The sequence below is a fragment of the Eretmochelys imbricata genome, chromosome 7 (genome assembly GCF_965152235.1).
Source record: "Eretmochelys imbricata isolate rEreImb1 chromosome 7, rEreImb1.hap1, whole genome shotgun sequence".
NCBI classification, from domain to species: domain Eukaryota; kingdom Metazoa; phylum Chordata; order Testudines; family Cheloniidae; genus Eretmochelys; species Eretmochelys imbricata.
The window spans coordinates 37,801,380-37,820,873 of record NC_135578.1 but is presented as its reverse complement, the minus strand read 5'-3'; the positions used below and the strand labels follow the sequence as shown (position 1 = coordinate 37,820,873).

The following is a 19,494-nucleotide window of genomic DNA, read 5'->3' as shown; positions in this document are numbered from 1 at the left end:
GCTCAGTCAACTTGATATTAATTTGAATGTTTGTACTGCATAGTTCTGATTTGATTGCCGTTGAACTTGCTTGAATACGAGTAATTTTACCAGGTGTCCCATATTCAGCATAGGCAAATATGTTCACCCTAGTTTTGACCTTTCCTTGAAGAGGTGGGAGAAGCCATCCTCACCAATTGAGAAACACTGCACTACAGCCAGTCAGTGGATAATCATGTGCATTTTCCAACATAGTAGTAAGTTTGCATTGGTAGTCGTGTATCATGAATGCATGAATGCATTCTTCATATTCATGCAGGATGAAAAATTTTACACACACAAAGAAAACTAAAGAAGCAATTCAGGGGGCATGAATGCAGTATTTTCAGTCCTGAAATATTTGTACACATCACATATTTATTTGATTTTTTGAAAGAGCAGCCTCTTTCTTGAACCATATATGCTTTTTGGTCTATGAACCCTAGAGCTGTTTATAAGAGTAAGGAGTATTCTCCTATTGAGATCTCAAAATGTGACAAAAAGGAAATGGCACACAGGCCAGGATTGTCATCAAACACAGAAGCTGGTCTGTTTTGGTAGCACATGTGGTCTTAGTTTGAGAATGGTCACATTCATAAAACTAAATCCTTGTCTTGCTTTCCTAAATTCAGGAGATGCCCATGTACTGTGTTATAGCATAAAAATATAGCTACTGTTAAATTTGATTAGCTTGTAGCAATTTGCAAATTGAAGCTCTTTAGCTTGAAAGTACTATGTAGTGCCCCCCTTAAAATTGTGTGGATATTTTTGCATTGCTTATGAATGGTTCATGGAGACTTTGGAGTTTATTTTAATCCCTTCTATTGAACACTAGCCTCAATCATGCATGCAACAGTTCGATGGCAGTTCTATGTACATATGCCCTGATTCAAGTGATGCACTTAAGCTTATCCTTAGCTTTAAGCACATGCATAAGACTATCTCTGTTCAGCAAATCTCTTACATTTGTGCTTAATTTTAAGCATGTGCTTAAATCCCATTAATTTTAGGCATGTGCTTAAGTCTCGTTATCTTCAGTGCTTAAGTACTTTGCTGAATAGAGATAGAGTTAGCATGCAGCTGAAGTTAAGCATGTGTAGGACCCTACCAAATTTACATCGATGAAAAATGTGTCACGGATCGTGAAATCTGGTCTCGCCCGTGAAATCTGTGTAGTATAGGGTAAAATTACACAAAAGACCAGATTTCACAGGGAGACCAGTGATTCTCAAATTCGGGCTCCTGACCCAAAAGAAGGTCGTGGAGGGGTGTCACAAGGTTATTTTAGGGGGGTCGTGGTATTGCCACCCTTATTTCTGTGCTGCCTTCAGTGCTGGGTGGTGGCTGCCACCAAGTGCCCAGCTCTAAAGGCAGCACCCCATCAGTAGCAGCGCAGAAGTAAGGATGACAATGCCATACTATGCCAACGTTACTTCTACGTTGCTGCCTTCAGAGTTGCATCAGGACTCCTACAGTTACAACACGGTGAAATTTCAGATTTAAATATCTGAAATCACAAAATGTACTGTTTTTAAAATCCTGTGACCGCAAAATTGATCAACAGGGACTGTGAATTTGGTAGCGCCCTAAGCATGTGTTAAGGGTTTTTTGAGGTGGGCAAGAATGATTAAAGGAATGGATTTATAACTAAGAAAAAATGTCAGGTAGCCAAACCAACAAGTGGTCATTCTTTTCACTGGACTGTTTTTACGCTTTTATTTGGAAATCTGTGTAACGAAAATGAAGATAAAATGCTCCTATTGATCTGAAGATAGATATCCATGTATAGATCCCCTACTCACTGAAAGAAGAATACGTTTTTGTGGGAACTATTTAAAATCAATTAAACATTTTGACAACCAGGACTATATATTCAGAAGGTTTTTCTGGCTTGGAGAAATTAATCAGAAATTCTTTGTTTACCATTGGCACAATCCTGCTTTCACTGAGAGTAGCATCAGGGTCCATATATCTGTCCCATAAAATTTGTAAGATTTTGGGGGAAGGAATTGGGGAAACTGCTAAGGAGTTGCCTAAGTACTTCATCCGGAACCCCTGCTGTTAGGAGGGCACTTCTTTCTGTATCAGTTACTGTTACGCCATCTGCCCTCTCATCTAATGTTTAGGAGTAAGAAGCATGAACATACTGTCAGTGCTTGCTGTACAGAAAGGCAAACAGGTGGTTCTCTGTGAGACCTGCACATCTAGAAGCCTTCACCAACAAAGAATGACAATCTGTGCAACACATATTGTCTCCTCTAAATTGAAGAGCGGCACCCATTATATCCATTTTGTAACAACAGCCTTTTTGGCAGCATGACAGAGTAGTATTAGTTGGTTCAAAGTAAACCAAGTCAAACAAGTTCATATTACATAAAAGTTTAAAGTCTATATACTTTAATGGGTCTCAAGTCCAAATGAAATACCCATGCTCACTACTTTATTGTAGTTTCATAATGTTCAATCTAATTTTAATCTAAAGATCTTTTTATAACTCACTAAAAAGTAGAGTTAGGGCCCAATGTGCAAAATTCAGATTAGAATTCTAACTTCTTTGGAATTCAACGGTGTTCAAATCAAGAAATTTGGTTCCGCACATGATAGGACGAGGACAAACTGCAGGTTTTTGGACTGAGAGCTAAATATCAATATGTTTGGGGCTTATACACATTTAGACTTTTGATTTGGGCCTTTCTTTTTAAAACTTAAGAGAAAATATGGAGACCCAGAAACATAATGGGGTATGGAAACTTATAACAAGAAGTTTCTTCGAGCCATGGTTGTGAGGATGTAGGGTAAAATTTTCAAAGTGCCTTCAGTGGGACTTAATCACTTAAATGTTTTTGAAAAAAACTTCCCGCCTGCTGTTTGTACTATAATATTGATATCAACTATATTTTTCATAGCATAAAATTATATTTTTTTAAATGGTTAGGATTTTTGGAAGCTCAAACCTGGCAGAATACTTAGTAAATCAATTTAGAGTCTGAAAATGTTAGAAATTAACCCATGCAGACCAAAACCACCATAACTCTGCTCTCATGTAGATTGGTATAAATCAACAGTAACCCCACCAAAGTCAATGAATTTACGTGGGTGTAAAAAATGGTGAAAGATGAGAATCATGTCCCATGTTCCTTTAAATTAGCAATATCCATTTTTGTAAGTAACTTGAAGGCCTCCACATGGTATAAATATTTTTTAAAATATAAAAGCAGGATGTGTGTCATTTAGCTATTCGTAATAATATAAAGTAAATAATTATTTTATGCATCTGTATGTGTATGTGTGTAGATTATTCACCTAACAGTAACAGGAATTATGGGAACCTACTGAGTCCCCATTGGATGGAGAAGAAGCAGTTTTTAAAATGTCTGTTTCTTTCTTTTTTTCCTTTCAGGGATTACAATGGTCGACACAGAAATGCCGTTTTGGCCCATTAATTTTGGAATTAGCCAAGTGGATCTGTCTGCCATGGATGATCACTCCCATTCCTTTGACATAAAGCCCTTTACCACTGTTGATTTTTCTAGTATTTCTTCACCACACTATGAAGATATTCCTCTTGCAAGAACTGACCAGACAGCCATTGATTACAAATATGATATCAAGCTCCAGGAATGCCAAAGTATGCAAAGTATTCTTTTCACTTTTCAGGTTGTCCAAATTTGAATTGTTTAATTCTCTGGGAAGTGTACCCTCCACAAAAGATTTTTTAGAATTTGTTTCAGAACCTCCCTCTCTCCCAGATACCCTTGGAGTAAAATGTCCTTGAAGCTTTATTAAAAACCAAGCAAATTAGACATAGATATTCCCAATGTAGACAGGCCTTTGGAGTTTTGTGAGCATTCCCTTTGTATTGTTGCATGTAAACAAAGCAGCCCCTAGCTTCACAATTATGAATAAAATCCCAAATGGAAGTTTTCCCCTCCTGAAGGGAGGTGACTTGTTCCTAAGGACATGGTTACCCCACTTCTGCTGACAATCACACCACTGCTCTTTTAGGCCAGTGGGCCAGGCAAATGTTCATTGACTTCCCTGAGCGAACTTTAGGATTCAGCCCCATGTGGTACTCTAAAATGATGTCAGAATGATTTACTTCTTTATCAACAACATCCAGAGTTTCTGATTTATATATTTTTGTCTCTTTTGTTTATAAGGCGAGTTGGAAATCTGTCATAAAAACTGTATTAAAAAACTGCTTAAAGCCATGTGACTCCTGTTAATGGTCAATGATCATAAGCAGTTCTTATTCTCTTTTTATAATTAATTTGTTTATCAAGTGGCAAATCCTGCCCTCAGTGTGCAAGTCTGGAAAGCCCTTGGCAGCAGAACTGGTATAGTCCTACTGTGCACTGGGGGGCAAGATTTGGAGGAGTCTTCAAAAGGGGGGTGCCCATCTGTGCAGCACAGGGACTTGCACCCAAAGGGTCTTTGCACAGCAACACACAGGGTGTTTTGAAGGAGGGACTGGAAGTTTTGTCAATGTGCATGTTCTCTAGTTCATCCCTCCACACATACACCCTTCAGCCCGTCTCCACTTCCTCTGAAGGACCTGCTAGGGAAGCAGAAATACTCCAGCCAATAGGCTGTCTCTTTGGAGCCTGGGGTTGGACTCCTGCCCTCTTACTCCTCTCTCCCCCATCCCATTGATCATCCCAGCACCCATCAAAGTTACTGTGGCATGGCACTGGAGACTGGATTCATCCCTAGAGATTTTACATAATGTGAACAGTAAACACACAAAGTAAAGTGCAAAAGTAACAGTAGGCATGAGTCTGCTCTGTGCCGGGAGAGCAAAAAGGTACTTGTTTGACTTTTGTGGGAAACAATTGACATCTTTTATTGGACGATACCAGCAAGTAACGGCTTGCCCCACAGTGACCAGAAGCTGACAGATAAAAGATGTCTGTGCACAACATAGACACTCATTGTCACTGAAGCACGTAAGACAAGACACAGGCAAAATGGAATCACGCAGACAAGGCTTCATGCAAAGATACCACAAAGATGATTGAATATTGGATTAGAAGAATAGGAAATATACCATTATGAGAAGATTATCACAGCCTTGGTAACTGTTAGGAAAGAAAGTAGTAATAGTTTCTGCCTCCAGTTCATAGCTGTATAACTTAGCTTGATGAATTAGCTTGATGAATGTGAGCCTAATCCATACAGCATATACTGAGTTTGCCACTGAAAAGGAAGGTTTTGCTTTATTGTTATATTATCTTTCTTGCTTTGTTGTTCTGTTTCCCTATTCCTAAAATGTAATATTGCTATGAGTTTATAATCTAGTAAAGTCAACGCTTCCTTTTTATGTCCAACTCTATAGGTTGATGAAGAATTGCCATATTTATTTGTATTCGCTGAACTTTTTTAGAATTATAAAGGGCACTTTAATTAGTAATTTTCAGAAGGGTCAGATGTAACAGTAACCAGCCTCTGGGGTTGAATTATATTTACCAATACAGAGTGAAGTTTCTTAAGAGCTGAAGTGGCTCTACAACACCAGCACAATCTTTATTTGACCAAATTATCCAACTGAGTAGCTCAAGTGAGTCGTCGTTTTTTAGACCTTGTTAGGGATTCCAATCCCTGCCTCCCAGAGCTACTGCTGCCCTAGACTTGTAGTAAGTACCACACACGCTTTGCAGAGGGAGGGCGGGAGGAAGGAAGATTCATGGAGGACAACTATGTCAGGGAATAAATACGAAGTCCCCACTGTGGAGGGCAATGAGGTCCTCAACCTAAACCAATTCTGCACTACCAATCTGAAGACTGGATCAATAGCCCCGTTTCTGCACCAGACCCTGCCATCTTCAACATAGTTCAGCCTCATTCACAATCTACTAGATGGCTGCTTGTGGCTTGTAGCCTTTTAAGGAGCTAATATTTACAGCTGTTTATCATTATTTTATTATTAGACAGGACGGAGAATTTTTGGCCCTATTTACTGTGGTTGTTAGTTATAATGAAAGTATTGGTCACTATTTCTTGACATCTTATTGTACCTTTTATAACAGATGATAAATTAATCTTTTAAAATCTCTTACATATGCAGGTGCAATCAAAATGGAGCCTCCTTCCCCACCTTATTTTTCAGAAAAAGTTCAGTTGTACAATAAACCTCCTGAAGAGACCTCCAATTCTCTCATGGCTATAGAATGCAGAGTATGCGGGGACAAGGCTTCTGGATTTCATTATGGCGTGCATGCATGCGAAGGTTGTAAGGTGGGTTGTCCCAATAGTGTCTGCCTGAAATAAGAACATTCTATCATTTCCACGTTCTCATTTCTTGACTGCTGCCAAGTATTCCAGGTTGGTCACCTTAGCTGTGCTGCTGAATATCCCTAGAAAAAGAATTCCATTCTACTGATTTTAATAGAATATTAATGGACAGCAGCACTATCCGGATATGCTGAAGGTCCAGTGGCAATGGAATTAACATCTCAATGGTGTCAAGTAGAACTGTTCTAACACTGAATGTGTGTAGAGTAGTAGATTCACCATTGGTCTTCCTTTTCTCCAGGAATGAAATTGTATATTTTCTATCCTAATTCATGTAAGTTTGTCTAACTTAGTTTTAACCCAGCTATTTCTCTGACCCTGACAGATGGTACATCATTTTATTCCTCCAGGATTTCTCCTGTGATTATCATTAATGTCAGTTAGCATGTGGATTAGCTGTGAACTCTGCATGAATTCTCAGAAATAGGGAGCCTTTCCCAAATGTGCTCTGAATCCAGCGTTTCTCAGTTAGCTCTCCCATGCATTTGGTCTTTGCTCTAGGAGCAGAGGTTTTGTTTGTTTGTTTTGGTTTTTTGTTTAGCAAGCTTGGATAGGTTTTTTTAAATGATTTTATTAGTTTTTCATACAGTATAAGGAGAAGCCACACTATGAAACCAGCACTGAGTGATGAAAGGAGGTGATGGGGAGGGAAAGGAGAAACATTGTTTAAATAATAGCTAAAATGTGATATACAAACCCCAGTACTCATCTCCTTTCACATGTGGTGTCAAGTGTCTTTTGCAATCATACCTTCTTTATGTGTCCACACAAATATGCATGAGAATATGAGAACGGCCATACTGAAGAGATGGTCCATCTAGCCCAGTATCCTGTCTTCTGACAGTGGCCGATGCCAGGTGCCCCAGAGGGAATGAACAGAACAGGTAATCATCAAGTGATTCATCCCCTGTTGCCCACTCCCAGCTTCTGCCAAACAGAGGCTAAGGACACCATCCCTGCCCATCCTGGCTAATAGCCATTGATAGACCTATCCTCCATGAATTTATCTCGTTCTTTTTTGAACCCTGTTATACTCTTGGCCTTCACAACATCCTCTAACAAGGAGTTCCACAGGTTGACTGTGTGTTGTGTGAAAAAGTACTTCCTTTTGTTTGTTTTAAACCTGCTGCCTATTCATTTCATATGGTGGCCCTTAGTTCTTGTGTTATGAGAAGGAGTAAATAACACTTCCTTATTTACTTTCTCCAGACCAGTCATGATTTTATAGCTCTTTATCATATCCCCCTTAGTTGTCTCTATTCCAGGATGAAAAATCCCAATCTTATTAATCTATCCTCAGATAGCAGCATACCCCTAATCATTTCTGTTGCTCTTTTCTGAACCTTTTCTAATTCCAATATATCTTTTTTGAGATGGGGCGGCCATATCTGCATGCAGTATTCAAGATGTGGGCATACCATGGATTTATATAGAGGCAATATGATATTTTCTGCCTTATTATCTATCCCTTTCTTAATGATTCCCAACATTCTGTTTGCTTTTTTGACTGCTGCTGTACGTTGAGTGGATGTTTTCAGAAAACTATCCCCAGTGACTCCAAGATCTCTTTCTTGAGTGGTAACAGCTAATTTAGACCCCATCATTTTATATGTATAGTTGGGATTATGTTTTTGAATGTGCATTACTTTGCATTTATCAACATTGAATTTCATCTGCCATTTTGTTGCCCAGTCACCCAATTTTGAGAGATCCTTTTGTAGCGCTTCGCAATCAGCCTGGGACTTAACTATCTTGAGTAGTTTTGTACCATCTGCAAATTTTGCCACCACACTGTTTACCCCTTGTTCCAGATCATTTATGAATATGTTAAATAGGACTGGGCCCAGTACAGACCCCTAGGGGACACCACTATTTAGCTCTCCATTCTGAAAACTGACCATTTATTCCTACCTTTTGTTTCCTATCTTTTAACCAGTTACTAATCCATGAGAGCGCCTTCTCTATTATCCCATGAGTGCTTACTTTGCTTAAGAGCCTTTGGTGAGGGACCTTGTCAAAGGCTTTCTGAAAATCTAAATACACTATATCCACTGGATCCCCCTTGTCCACATGCTTGTTGACCCCCTCAAAGAATTCTAGTAGATTGGTGAGCGTGATTTCCCTTTACAAAAACCATGTTGACTATTCCCCAACAAATTGTGTTCATCTATGTGTCTGACAATTTTGTTCTTTACCATAGTTTCAACCAGTTTCCCCAGTACTGAAGTCAGGCTTACTGGGTTGTAATTGCTGGGGTCACCTCTGGAGCCCTTTTTAAAAACTGGCGTCACATTAGCTATCCTCCAGTCATTTGGTACAGAAGCTGATTTAAATGATAGTTTACAGACTACAGTTAGTAGTTCTGCAATTTCACATTTGAGTTCCTTAAGAACTCTTGGGTGAATACCATCTGGCCCTGGTGACATATTACTATTTAGTTTATTAATTTGTTCCAAAACTTCCTCTAATGACACCTCAATCTAGGACAGTTCCTCAGATTTGTCACCTAAAAAGAATTTGGGAATATCTCTCATATCCTCAACCATGAAGACTGATGCAAAGAATTCATTTAGTTTCTCCGCAACCGCCTTATCGTCCTTGAGTGCTGCTTTAGCATCTCGATTGTCCAGTGGCCCCACTGGTTGTTTAGCAGGCTTCCTGCTTCTAATGTACTTAACACATTTTTTGCTATTACTTTTTGAGTCTTTGGCTAGCTGTACTTCAAATTCTTTTTTGGCCTTCCTAATTATATTTTTACACTTCATTTACCAGAGTTTATGCTCCTTTCTATTTTCCTCACTAGGATTTAACTTCCACTTTTTAAAGGATGCCTTTTTGCCTCTCATTGTTTCTTTTACTTTGTTGTTTAGCCACGGTGGCTCTTTTTTGCTTCTCCTACTATGTTTTTTAATTTGGGGTATACATTTAAATTGAGCCTCTATTATGGTGTCTTTAAAAAGTTTCCATGCAGCTTGCAGGGATTTTACTTTTGGTGCTGTATCTTTTAATTTCTGTTTAACTAACCTCCTCATTTTTGTGTAGTTCCCCTTCTGAAATTAAATGCGACAGTGTTGGGCTGCTGTGGTGTTTTCCCCGCCAGAGGGAAGTTAAATTTAATTATACTATGGTCGCTATTACCAAGCAGTCCAGCTATATTTACCTCTTGGACCTGATCCTGTGCTCCACTTAGGACTAAATCAAGAGTTGCCTCTCCTCTTGTGGGTTCCAGGACTAGCTGCTCCATGAAGCAGTGATTTAAGGTATCAAGAAACTTTATCTCTGCATCCCGTCCTGAGGTAATATGTACCCAGTCAATATGGGGATAGTTGAAATCCCCCATTATTACTGAGTTTTTTATTTTAATAGCCTTTCTAATCTCCCTGAGCATTTCACAGTCACTATCACCATCCTGGTCAGGTGGTTGGTAATATAACCCTGCTGCTATATTATTATTTGAGCATGGAATTACTATGCATAGGGATTCTATGCAAAATCATATAGATCACAAAGGATACATAAGTATGGCCTTGGGAGATTCTGAAGAATCACCCAATAAAATATGAGATCTGTGTTCTGTTTAAAAGGGCACTGTCATGTTAAAAAATATTTATTTAAAACAAATTGCCTTTCATATATTACAAACAGAACTTTATATTAAAATTCAAAGGATTTTAAAATCTAGTTTAATTTTTGTTATTTATGCTATTGATTTATTTTTCTGCTGTTCATTTATTTTTATGCTATTCATTTATTTTCCCAGTTTGGTCAATGAAAAGAGATGGTGTCCCAATCCTGCTGTCATTGAAGTCACTCATAAAATCTGAATTTATTCTAATGGAAGCAAGATCAGGCTCTTACATAATTTAAATTTTTAGTCAATCTCTAGGCAATTTAGCATTCAGGCTATATTCTTCTGATTTTCATTTTATACCCTTTGCACAGTTGTAAATGGCTACACACGATCGAAGGGCATTGGTGAATCAGGCCATATGACTTTAAAAATTCATTTACTCCCTTTCAAAGCACCCACTGATGCCAGCTATGTTTAGAGTGTACAAGACCAAAAGGATAAGTGAGTGTTGTAGGGCTACACTATCCTCAGTAATAGGGGATTACAGAGGCACAGACCTGCTCTGGTTTTAAACAAAAACTCAAAGGATTAAATTGTGAATCTACGAGAAATCCCCAGAAGAGCAATACATCTGTTATTGATTACTTACGGTCACAGTCAAATATATAAACAAGAAGTCAGCACAGTGCTTACAACTGAACTGCGAGAAAAACTAGCTGTAACAAGGAAGGAACTGTAATAAACTTGGACATGCCTTATTAAAATAAACTGCATATGAATGATCTGAGAATACAACTCTAAACCATGAGATATGACCAGCAGTTTAATTATCGGCAAATATTGCACATGCCATGTGGTCTTAGTCAAAGACAATCCTAGTCTAATCCAGCAAGTACAATAATCTGTTAAGAAATACACTGCCTTTGGATCGTCCTATTGCTGCAATGTAATGGGATTTTTAAAAAATCATCCATGTGCATTCATTGGATATTATTTACATTGTTCCTAACAAGCAAAAAACCTTCATCTAGCTGTAGAATTTAGAATGGATGCTAAAATCTAAACAACCATGTAAACCAAAATATTTTTTCTGCTTGTGTTTCAACCCCTATAAGGCTTCAAGTTAAACAAAGTGTTCTGAAAAGACATGATTATGAATTTCCATAATGACCAGCAAAACTTTGTCTCTTTACAGGGCTACATTGCACTTTGAAGTAGTTATCCTGGCTATCACATCAATTTTAGAATTTTCAGGTGGTTGTATATTTTGAAGACCTGTAAATTCAAAACAATAAGAGCAAACTGAATGTTTCAAACATAAACAGATCCTGGAAATAAATATTACAATAATAGTTTAGCAATAAAAACAGCCAAAGAAATAGAATAAATGAAGGAAAATAAATATTCTGTAAGTACATGGGCCTCCAACAATAAAAAACATTTGAAGATAATGAAGAAGCAGAGGTATTTAGAGAAAATAACTAAACCAACAACTATCCCACAATCTTATGATTTGCTTGGATGGTAATGATTTGCTTGAATTAAAAGAATGGGAAGATGGAAATTAAATTCTAATGTAATTAATAGAGAAGTATGAGTTCAGGTGAGGCATAAGCAGCAGTGGCTTATGAGGGCCTGTTTTTCATGCAGTAAAAAGAACTGTGGAAATAACGACAGAAAATATATGATGCAGAAGTAGAATGTCTTTCTTCATGGAATATTTTATAATGTTTTCCATGAGGCACCAACAGTAGTTCTTTAAACTGGAGAGTGTGCAACCCATCCAGAGGCATTTACATATCATTCTTTTTTAAACTCCTGGATTCAGAGAGTGGATTGGGTTTGCTATGATCCATAGAATTTTTCTTACATCTGGTAATGAGTTCTGATATTTTGAAAATGTGCAGAACCTTAAAATGGGAAAGTTCTAACACACATTCTAAAGTAAAGGTAGCTACAGTATATTCAGTGCAGTGGAATCTGCCTTTCAAATGACGCAGAGGCACTGGAAGATATTTTAGACTGATCCTTTTCCATGCCTTTATTTTTATTGCAGGGTTTCTTTCGAAGAACAATCAGGTTAAAGCTAATCTATGACAGATGTGATCTGAATTGTCGCATTCATAAGAAAAGCAGGAATAAATGCCAGTATTGCAGATTTCAGAAATGCCTTGCAGTTGGCATGTCACATAATGGTAAGTACATGAATTGTCAGCACATACTGAAAAATATAGTATTTAATCTGAAGAAAATCATAAATTAGATTATTATTTATTATTTGTACTGCTGGAAGCCCCAGCCACATTGTGATAGGCACTACACAAGCATACAGTAGAACCTCAGAGTTAAAAACACCAGAGTTACGAACTGACTGGTCAACCACACACGTCACTTGGAACCGGAGGTATGCAATCAGGCAACAACAGAGACCAAAAAAACAGCAAATACAATACAGTACTGTGTTAAACATAAACTACTAAACTACTAAAAAGATAAAGGGAAAGTTTAAAAAAAGATTTGACAAGGAAAGAAATCGTTTCCATGTTTGTTTCATTTAAATTAAAAGCAGCATTTTTCTTCTGCATAGTAAAGTTTCAAAGCGCTGTGAAGTCAGTGTTCAGCTGTAAACTTTTGAAAGAACAACCAGAGTTCAGAGTTATGAACACTTCAGAGTTACGAACAACCTCCATTCCCAAGGTGTTTGTAACTCTGAGATTCTACTGTATTACAAAGAGACGGTCCCTTCCCTGAAGAGCTTGCAGTCTTATTACAGGACTAGAGAAAACAGGGTTGACAGTAAGAGGAGATCTGCAATGATCAGTAATATGATAACTGTTTTTATATCCTCCATCATTTGTGGCCTTAACAAATTAATGAAGCATTTTTTTCATTCTTCATGTAATTATCACTAGTGCAACTGTTTATCTTTCTTTGCTTCACTGTATTACTTCCTGTCTAAATTGTGCTGTATACCTTAACACACCAGCCTTTTGCATTTAGGGCCAAAACCAGTGAGTATTAACCTTAATTCTGGAAAATATATTCTGTGTAGTGTGGAATTTACCAAAAGTGTGTAAATAATAATAATTTCAATTTGCTGCACAGAACACCTATCCAAGTTTGGTAGCATTAATGGTAATAAAGTCTCCTCACACTAGGACATTAGATGTGCATAATTGCAAACCAAGTGGTCACACTACTGGCCCACCCCTAATCTTCCTCTTTCTTTCTGGTATGTGTAGAGCTGGCACTGTTGTTTGGAAGGAGTGTGGAATTCCTTTGCACACGCATTCTAGAGATGCCCTCCCACCACCTAGCAGGACGACTGCAGTTCCTGAGCTTTGAGAGCTTTCTCTGGCCTCTCCACCACCTATAGGCAAATTTAATCGCAAATGTGAATCCCAAACAGCATTTCCTTTTTGTATACCCTCTGGACTTAGGCTATAAAGAAGTGTACAATTTTACAGTTGAACCCCTTACACTATGTAAGCAGATAGCACTAAAATCCTAACATAGTATGATACTATTCTGTGGCACAGGAAAATCTAGAAGGTCCCTGTGAACTTTAAAGTCAGTATCTGAATTCCTTTGAAAAATACTTATTTCAGAATCTTCGAAGGGAGAGAGCCATATGAAGATTCTTCACTCTTTTTTCTTGGCAAAGCCAAGTAAAAACAGGAATTAAATGTCATAACATAGAGACTTATGTAATTCTAAGAGTAAAGAATTGCAAACATGACTGGGAAAATAATTTCTCTGTGTTTTTTTTAGGACTTTCATTATTCTCAGTATAAAAAAATTAGTGCACTGTTCCCAAGAGGAAAGCTTAACTGTGGTTTCTGAAGTTAATACAGTGAATTCAGTGAATACATTGGTATGGGAAATGTTTTCCTAATGGAAAATATGGTTTTCAAGTTTCTGGGATGCAACAGTAACTCTTAAAAATAAATCTCATTTTGAAAATACTTCTCTGGGTATTTTTATAGTAATTTTACCATGTTCTCGGGGGAGGCGGGGCAGGGGGAGAGAGCTGCTGTTATTATTTTCAAGACGTGTGCCAGATACTCTTGTAGATGAGGGATATGGCTTCCACTGATGTCAGAGTGAGCCACGTGCATGTCCAAGGGAGAATTTTGCCAATAGTGTATATTTTCAAGCACTCAGATCTTCTTAAGTAATATCTTTCCCTATTTTGCTAGGCAGGATATCTTTATATTGCTCCATGGCAGAAGGTCACCTTGCCATGTATAAATTAAAAAATAGATTTGACAATAAAAGATTAAATTTGTGCCTTTAAAGACAAAGCTTCATGCTGTGAGGACATATAGAAATGCAAAACTGGACTGGAAGCCACCACACACACTGGGCCAAATTCTGATCTCTTTTGCAACAGTATATACTGGAGTAATGCCATTGAATTTCTCTGGATTTTATACCCATGTAGAATGCGACTCATTGGGTCTGAAGGTTCCAAGTCATGAAGATATTCATGAATAGCTCACTTTCAGGAGGCAGGATCCTAACCACATTTTGTCACATTTTGTAACATTTGAGTGGAGGTTAAAAAAGTATTCTCATGCTTTGGATGTTGTTTTCCTTTCCTTCTCTACCCATAATCACTAGACACTGTTTAACGCACAGTTGTTCATCTTCTATTGCTATGTATCTCTCATCAGGGGTTCCCGTAATTTTAATCAGAAGCTTGCTTAAATTTTCTTTCTCACTGAAATTACAATTTACACAAAGTCAGCTCCTGTGTACTGTAGTTTAGACTACGCATTGTAAATTGAGACTATTTTGTAGCAAAACTTTCTAACTGTATGTTGTTACCAAAATGTGCAGCAATTTACTGCAGGAAAAATGCATTGTGAGGTTGTGGTGACAGATCCTTTGTTTAAGGAGTTTAATTCTCCTGGATTATAATTTCACCAGAACTCCTTACTTAAATTAATTGTGTCTTTATGTAAACTTGTGATTTATAGGGACCCTTTTAAAGGTTTAAAAGGACCCTATTTGAAAGGTCCATTGTGTTAATATTTACCAATCCATGCTGCATCCACAAATTTAGAAGAAAAAAGCAAAAAGCAATTATTGTTAGGCTAACAACAAATGACATTCACAACAGCGAGGTTCCTTCCATCTCCCCAAAAATAAGATAGTTTGGTTTTTCCACTTTTTTTTTTTTTTTTTTACTAACAAACAAAAATAACTTTATCCAAAGCTAACTTTTTATACCCTGACAAGAGGGAAGAGAGGAGACTCCATGAAGACCATTATGGACTTCACTATTGCTAATCTATAGCAGTTTTACATGGAAGGCACTCAAGTACTGTGGTGATGAGCAGCTGTATAAGTCCCAAAGATAGATAGAGCACAGAAAACCATAAGTGCCAGCTTGTGCTCACAGTGAAGTCAATAAGAGTTTAGCCATTGACTCCAGTGAAACAGGCTTGGGTCCTAACTGGTACATACAAATTCTGATAGTAGCAGGAATACTCTTTATACTCTCGTTTGTTGAACCAATGTGTATGTGGTCTGATAGGCACTAACCCTTATGCAATGGATTGTTGAACTGGTGGTGGGCATTCAGGCCAATAGGAGATAGCTCCTGCCCACTGTCTTGATTAACTGGTTAGCTGATACATGCTCTGATAGGAGAATAGGAGAAGATAGTCCTGGTTTGTTTAATGTTAGCCTAACAACACTATATGTTAGGAGTTGGCTTTGTTGTTTGTTGTATTTAATTGAATTATGAATGCAGCATGCATGAGTTTGAGGAAAAAAAGTGAACAGTGATATTCCCATCAAAAGTCTGACTGACAAGATTCTGTATGTTAATTTTGTTTCAAGGTAACAAAGCCTCGCCTACCCAAGCCTTTTAGTGAATTATCACTTGTTGGATAATTCTATCGTATGTCCAGCTGTACTATTTCTGTTTTCATTTAGAAAATAGGAATTACAATTAATCGTATCTTTAAAAAAAGACATTTAATATTTGCAGTCAAGCTGACAATACGAAACCTGAGTCTTTTCTACTTCAAAATATTCTTTGAAAATAAATATCAAATTATATACCGCTTCCCTCATGTGTCATTTGATATGTTTTTCCCCTATACCACTGGAATTTAACTCTAAATTAAATTATACATAAATACATTCACATTCATAAAATCACAGGCACACTGAAAAACGGCCTTCAACCTTATTGATCAGCAGAGACACAGAGTCTCCCTTATGGTACTTTTTCTTGTGATTTTTATGCAAACAGCCTTTATAAAACTTTGATAAAGCACTTCTCCTTGACCAGTTCACAACCAATCAAGCTCACCCAAAATTTCCAATTTATGAAAAAAGAAAAAAGTGACCATTTCTGATGCAACTTCATTTTCCACAAGGCTTTTTGACATCTCTTTGTAAATTATACATTTTTGAAAGAAGCAGAAACCAAACACATTAAATTTGGAAGTTGCAAAGAAAAAAATATTTTAAATATAAATAGCAATTTAAATACTAAAAATAATACTAAAAATACATACTAAAAATAATATTTTCAAATTAAAAATTGTGTCATACTGGTTTGTATTAATGTTCTTGAACCAATGAGCATTAACCAATTCACCAGTATTGGAATTTCTAGCAAGGTCCTTATTCCAGTCTGGTTTCTTTTTTAGTCTTAAAATAGTATTATTTTTAGTCTTAAAATAGTATTATTAGTCTTAACAATAGTATTATTTGTACAGTTTAATGGCAATTATCCTCTCATGGAAAATCAGTCTTCATTTTGAAATGATCCTAATATTTCAATTAAGTTTTTGTTTGCTTGTTAGTTTGTTTTTTTTGCTTAAAGAACTATATTAATTTCTTCCTAGCATACTCGTAAACTGACTATAGCTCTGAGACACTGCTCAGTCAATTTGGATGTAGAGCATGAGAGAGTTTTACTTGTATAAAATAAAAAAAACATGTCCTTAGGAACTAGAATTTATGTTGTCTTTTAATCTCAAAATATATGTGGATGGAATCTGGGAGGCAGTGACCATGAGTTGGTTGAGTTCAGGATCCTGACGCAGGGAAGAACGGTAAGCAGCAGGATACGGACCCTGGACTTCAGGAAAGCAGACTTCGACTCCCTCAGGGAACGGATGGCCAGGATCCCCTGGGGGACTAACTTGAAGGGGAAAGGAGTCCAGGAGAGCTGGCTGTATTTCAAGGAATCCCTGTTGAGGTTACAGGGACAAACCATCCCGATGAGTCGAAAGAATAGTAAATATGGCAGGCGACCAGCTTGGCTTAATGGTGAAATCCTAGTGGATCTTAAACATAAAAAAGAAGCTTACAAGAAGTGGAAGGTTGGACATATGACCAGGGAAGAGTATAAAAATATTGCTCGGGCATGTAGGAATGATATCAGGAGGGCCAAATCGCACCTGGAGCTGCAGCTAGCAAGAGATGTCAAGAGTAACAAGAAGGGCTTCTTCAGGTATGTTGGCAACAAGAAGAAAGCCAAGGAAAGTGTGGGCCCCTTACTGAATGAGGGAGGCAACCTAGTGACAGAGGATGTGGAAAAAGCTAATGTACTCAATGCTTTTTTTGCCTCTGTTTTCACTAACAAGGTCAGCTCCCAGACTGCTGCGCTGGGCATCACAAAATGGGGAAGAGATGGCCAGCCCTCTGTGGAGATAGAGGTGGTTAGGGACTATTTAGAAAAGCTGGACATGCACAAGTCCATGGGGCCGGACGAGTTGCATCTGAGAGTGCTGAAGGAATTGGCGGCTGTGATTGCAGAGCCATTGGCCATTATCTTTGAAAACTCATGGCGAACGGGGGAAGTCCCGGATGACTGGAAAAAGGCTAATGTAGTGCCAATCTTTAAAAAAGGGAAGAAGAAGGATCCAGGGAACTACAGGCCAGTCAGCCTCACCTCAGTCCCTGGAAAAATCATGGAGCAGGTCCTCAAAGAATCAATCCTGAAGCACTTGCATGAGAGGAAAGTGATCAGGAACAGCCAGCATGGATTCACCAAGGGAAGGTCATGCCTGACTAATCTAATTGCCTTTTATGATGAGATTACTGGTTCTGTGGATGAAGGGAAAGCAGTGGATGTATTGTTTCTTGACTTTAGCAAAGCTTTTGACACGGTCTCCCACAGTATTCTTGTCAGCAAGTTAAGGAAGTATGGGCTGGATGAATGCACTATAAGGTGGGTAGAAAGCTGGCTAGATTGTCGGGCTCAACGGGTAGTGATCAATGGCTCCATGTCTAGTTGGCAGCCGGTATCAAGTGGAGTGCCCCAAGGGTCGGTCCTGGGGCCGGTTTTGTTCAATATCTTCAAAAATGATCTGGACGATGGTGTGGATTGCACTCTCAGCAAATTTGCGGATGATACTAAACTGGGAGGAGTGGTAGATACGCTGGAGGGGAGGGATAGGATACAGAAGGACCTAGACAAATTGGAGGATTGGGCCAAAAGAAATCTGATGAGGTTCAATAAGGATAAGTGCAGGGTCCTGCACTTAGGATGGAAGAATCCAATGCACCGCTACAGACTAGGGACCAAATGGCTAGGCAGCAGTTCTGCGGAAAAGGACCTAGGGGTGACAGTGGACGAGAAGCTGGATATGAGTCAGCAGTGTGCCCTTGTTGCCAAGAAGGCCAATGGCATTTTGGGATGTATAAGTAGGGGCATAGCGAGCAGATCGAGGGACGTGATCGTTCCCCTCTATTCGACATTGGTGAGGCCTCATCTGGAGTACTGTGTCCAGTTTTGGGCCCCACACTACAAGAAGGATGTGGATAAATTGGAGAGAGTCCAGCGAAGGGCAACAAAAATGATTAGGGGTCTAGAACACATGACTTATGAGGAGAGGCTGAGGGAGCTGGGATTGTTTAGCCTGCAGAAGAGAAGAATGAGGGGGGATTTGATAGCTGCTTTCAACTACCTGAAAGGGGGTTCCAAAGAGGATGGCTCTAGACTGTTCTCAATGGTAGCAGATGACAGAACGAGGAGTAATGGTCTCAAGTTGCAGTGGGGGAGGTTTAGATTGGATATTAGGAAAAACTTTTTCACTAAGAGGGTGGTGAAACACTGGAATGCGTTACCTAGGGAGGTGGTGGAATCTCCTTCCTTAGAGGTTTTTAAGGTCAGGCTTGACAAAGCCCTGGCTGGGATGATTTAACTGGGAATTGGTCCTGCTTCAAGCAGGGGGTTGGACTAGATGACCTTCAGGGGTCCCTTCCAACCCTGATATTCTATGATTCTATGTACACATCCTTAAGTGAGCTACAAACAAAGGCCTATCTAAGTACAACAGAGTGCAAATTTTAGACACTATAAAGGGACCAACAACCAAAGTATAAGCAGGGTAAATATTGCTTGATCTTATCAAAATACCTGTGTTAAGCAACTCTACTTTAATAAAGTAGCTTTCCCTAGTCTGGATAGACCCTAAAATGTAAGATCAATTAAGTGACTTTCAGTTGAGATTTGGTGTAAAAACTTTGACACTGAGGGATTATGTAGTATAAAATAAAATTAAATCCTGTTGTTTAAAATCTTGGAGAAGGGTATGAAAATTTTAGAGCTAAGTGAATATTTAATTCACCAAGGGGAAGTA

At 38.3% G+C, this 19,494-nt stretch overlaps 1 protein-coding gene across 1 annotated transcript in view; it reads left to right on the top strand.

The window, feature by feature from the left end:
* Positions 1-214: 214 nt before the first annotated feature.
* The window catches only part of PPARG (peroxisome proliferator activated receptor gamma), a 49,443-nt gene continuing 30,163 nt past the window's right edge, over positions 215-19,494 (top strand). The window contains exons 1-4 of the mRNA XM_077821329.1: positions 215-236; positions 3,419-3,646; positions 6,083-6,252; positions 11,937-12,075. Of these exons, the coding sequence (XP_077677455.1) occupies positions 215-236; positions 3,419-3,646; positions 6,083-6,252; positions 11,937-12,075 (559 nt within the window). The remainder of the gene's footprint in view (positions 237-3,418; positions 3,647-6,082; positions 6,253-11,936; positions 12,076-19,494) is intronic.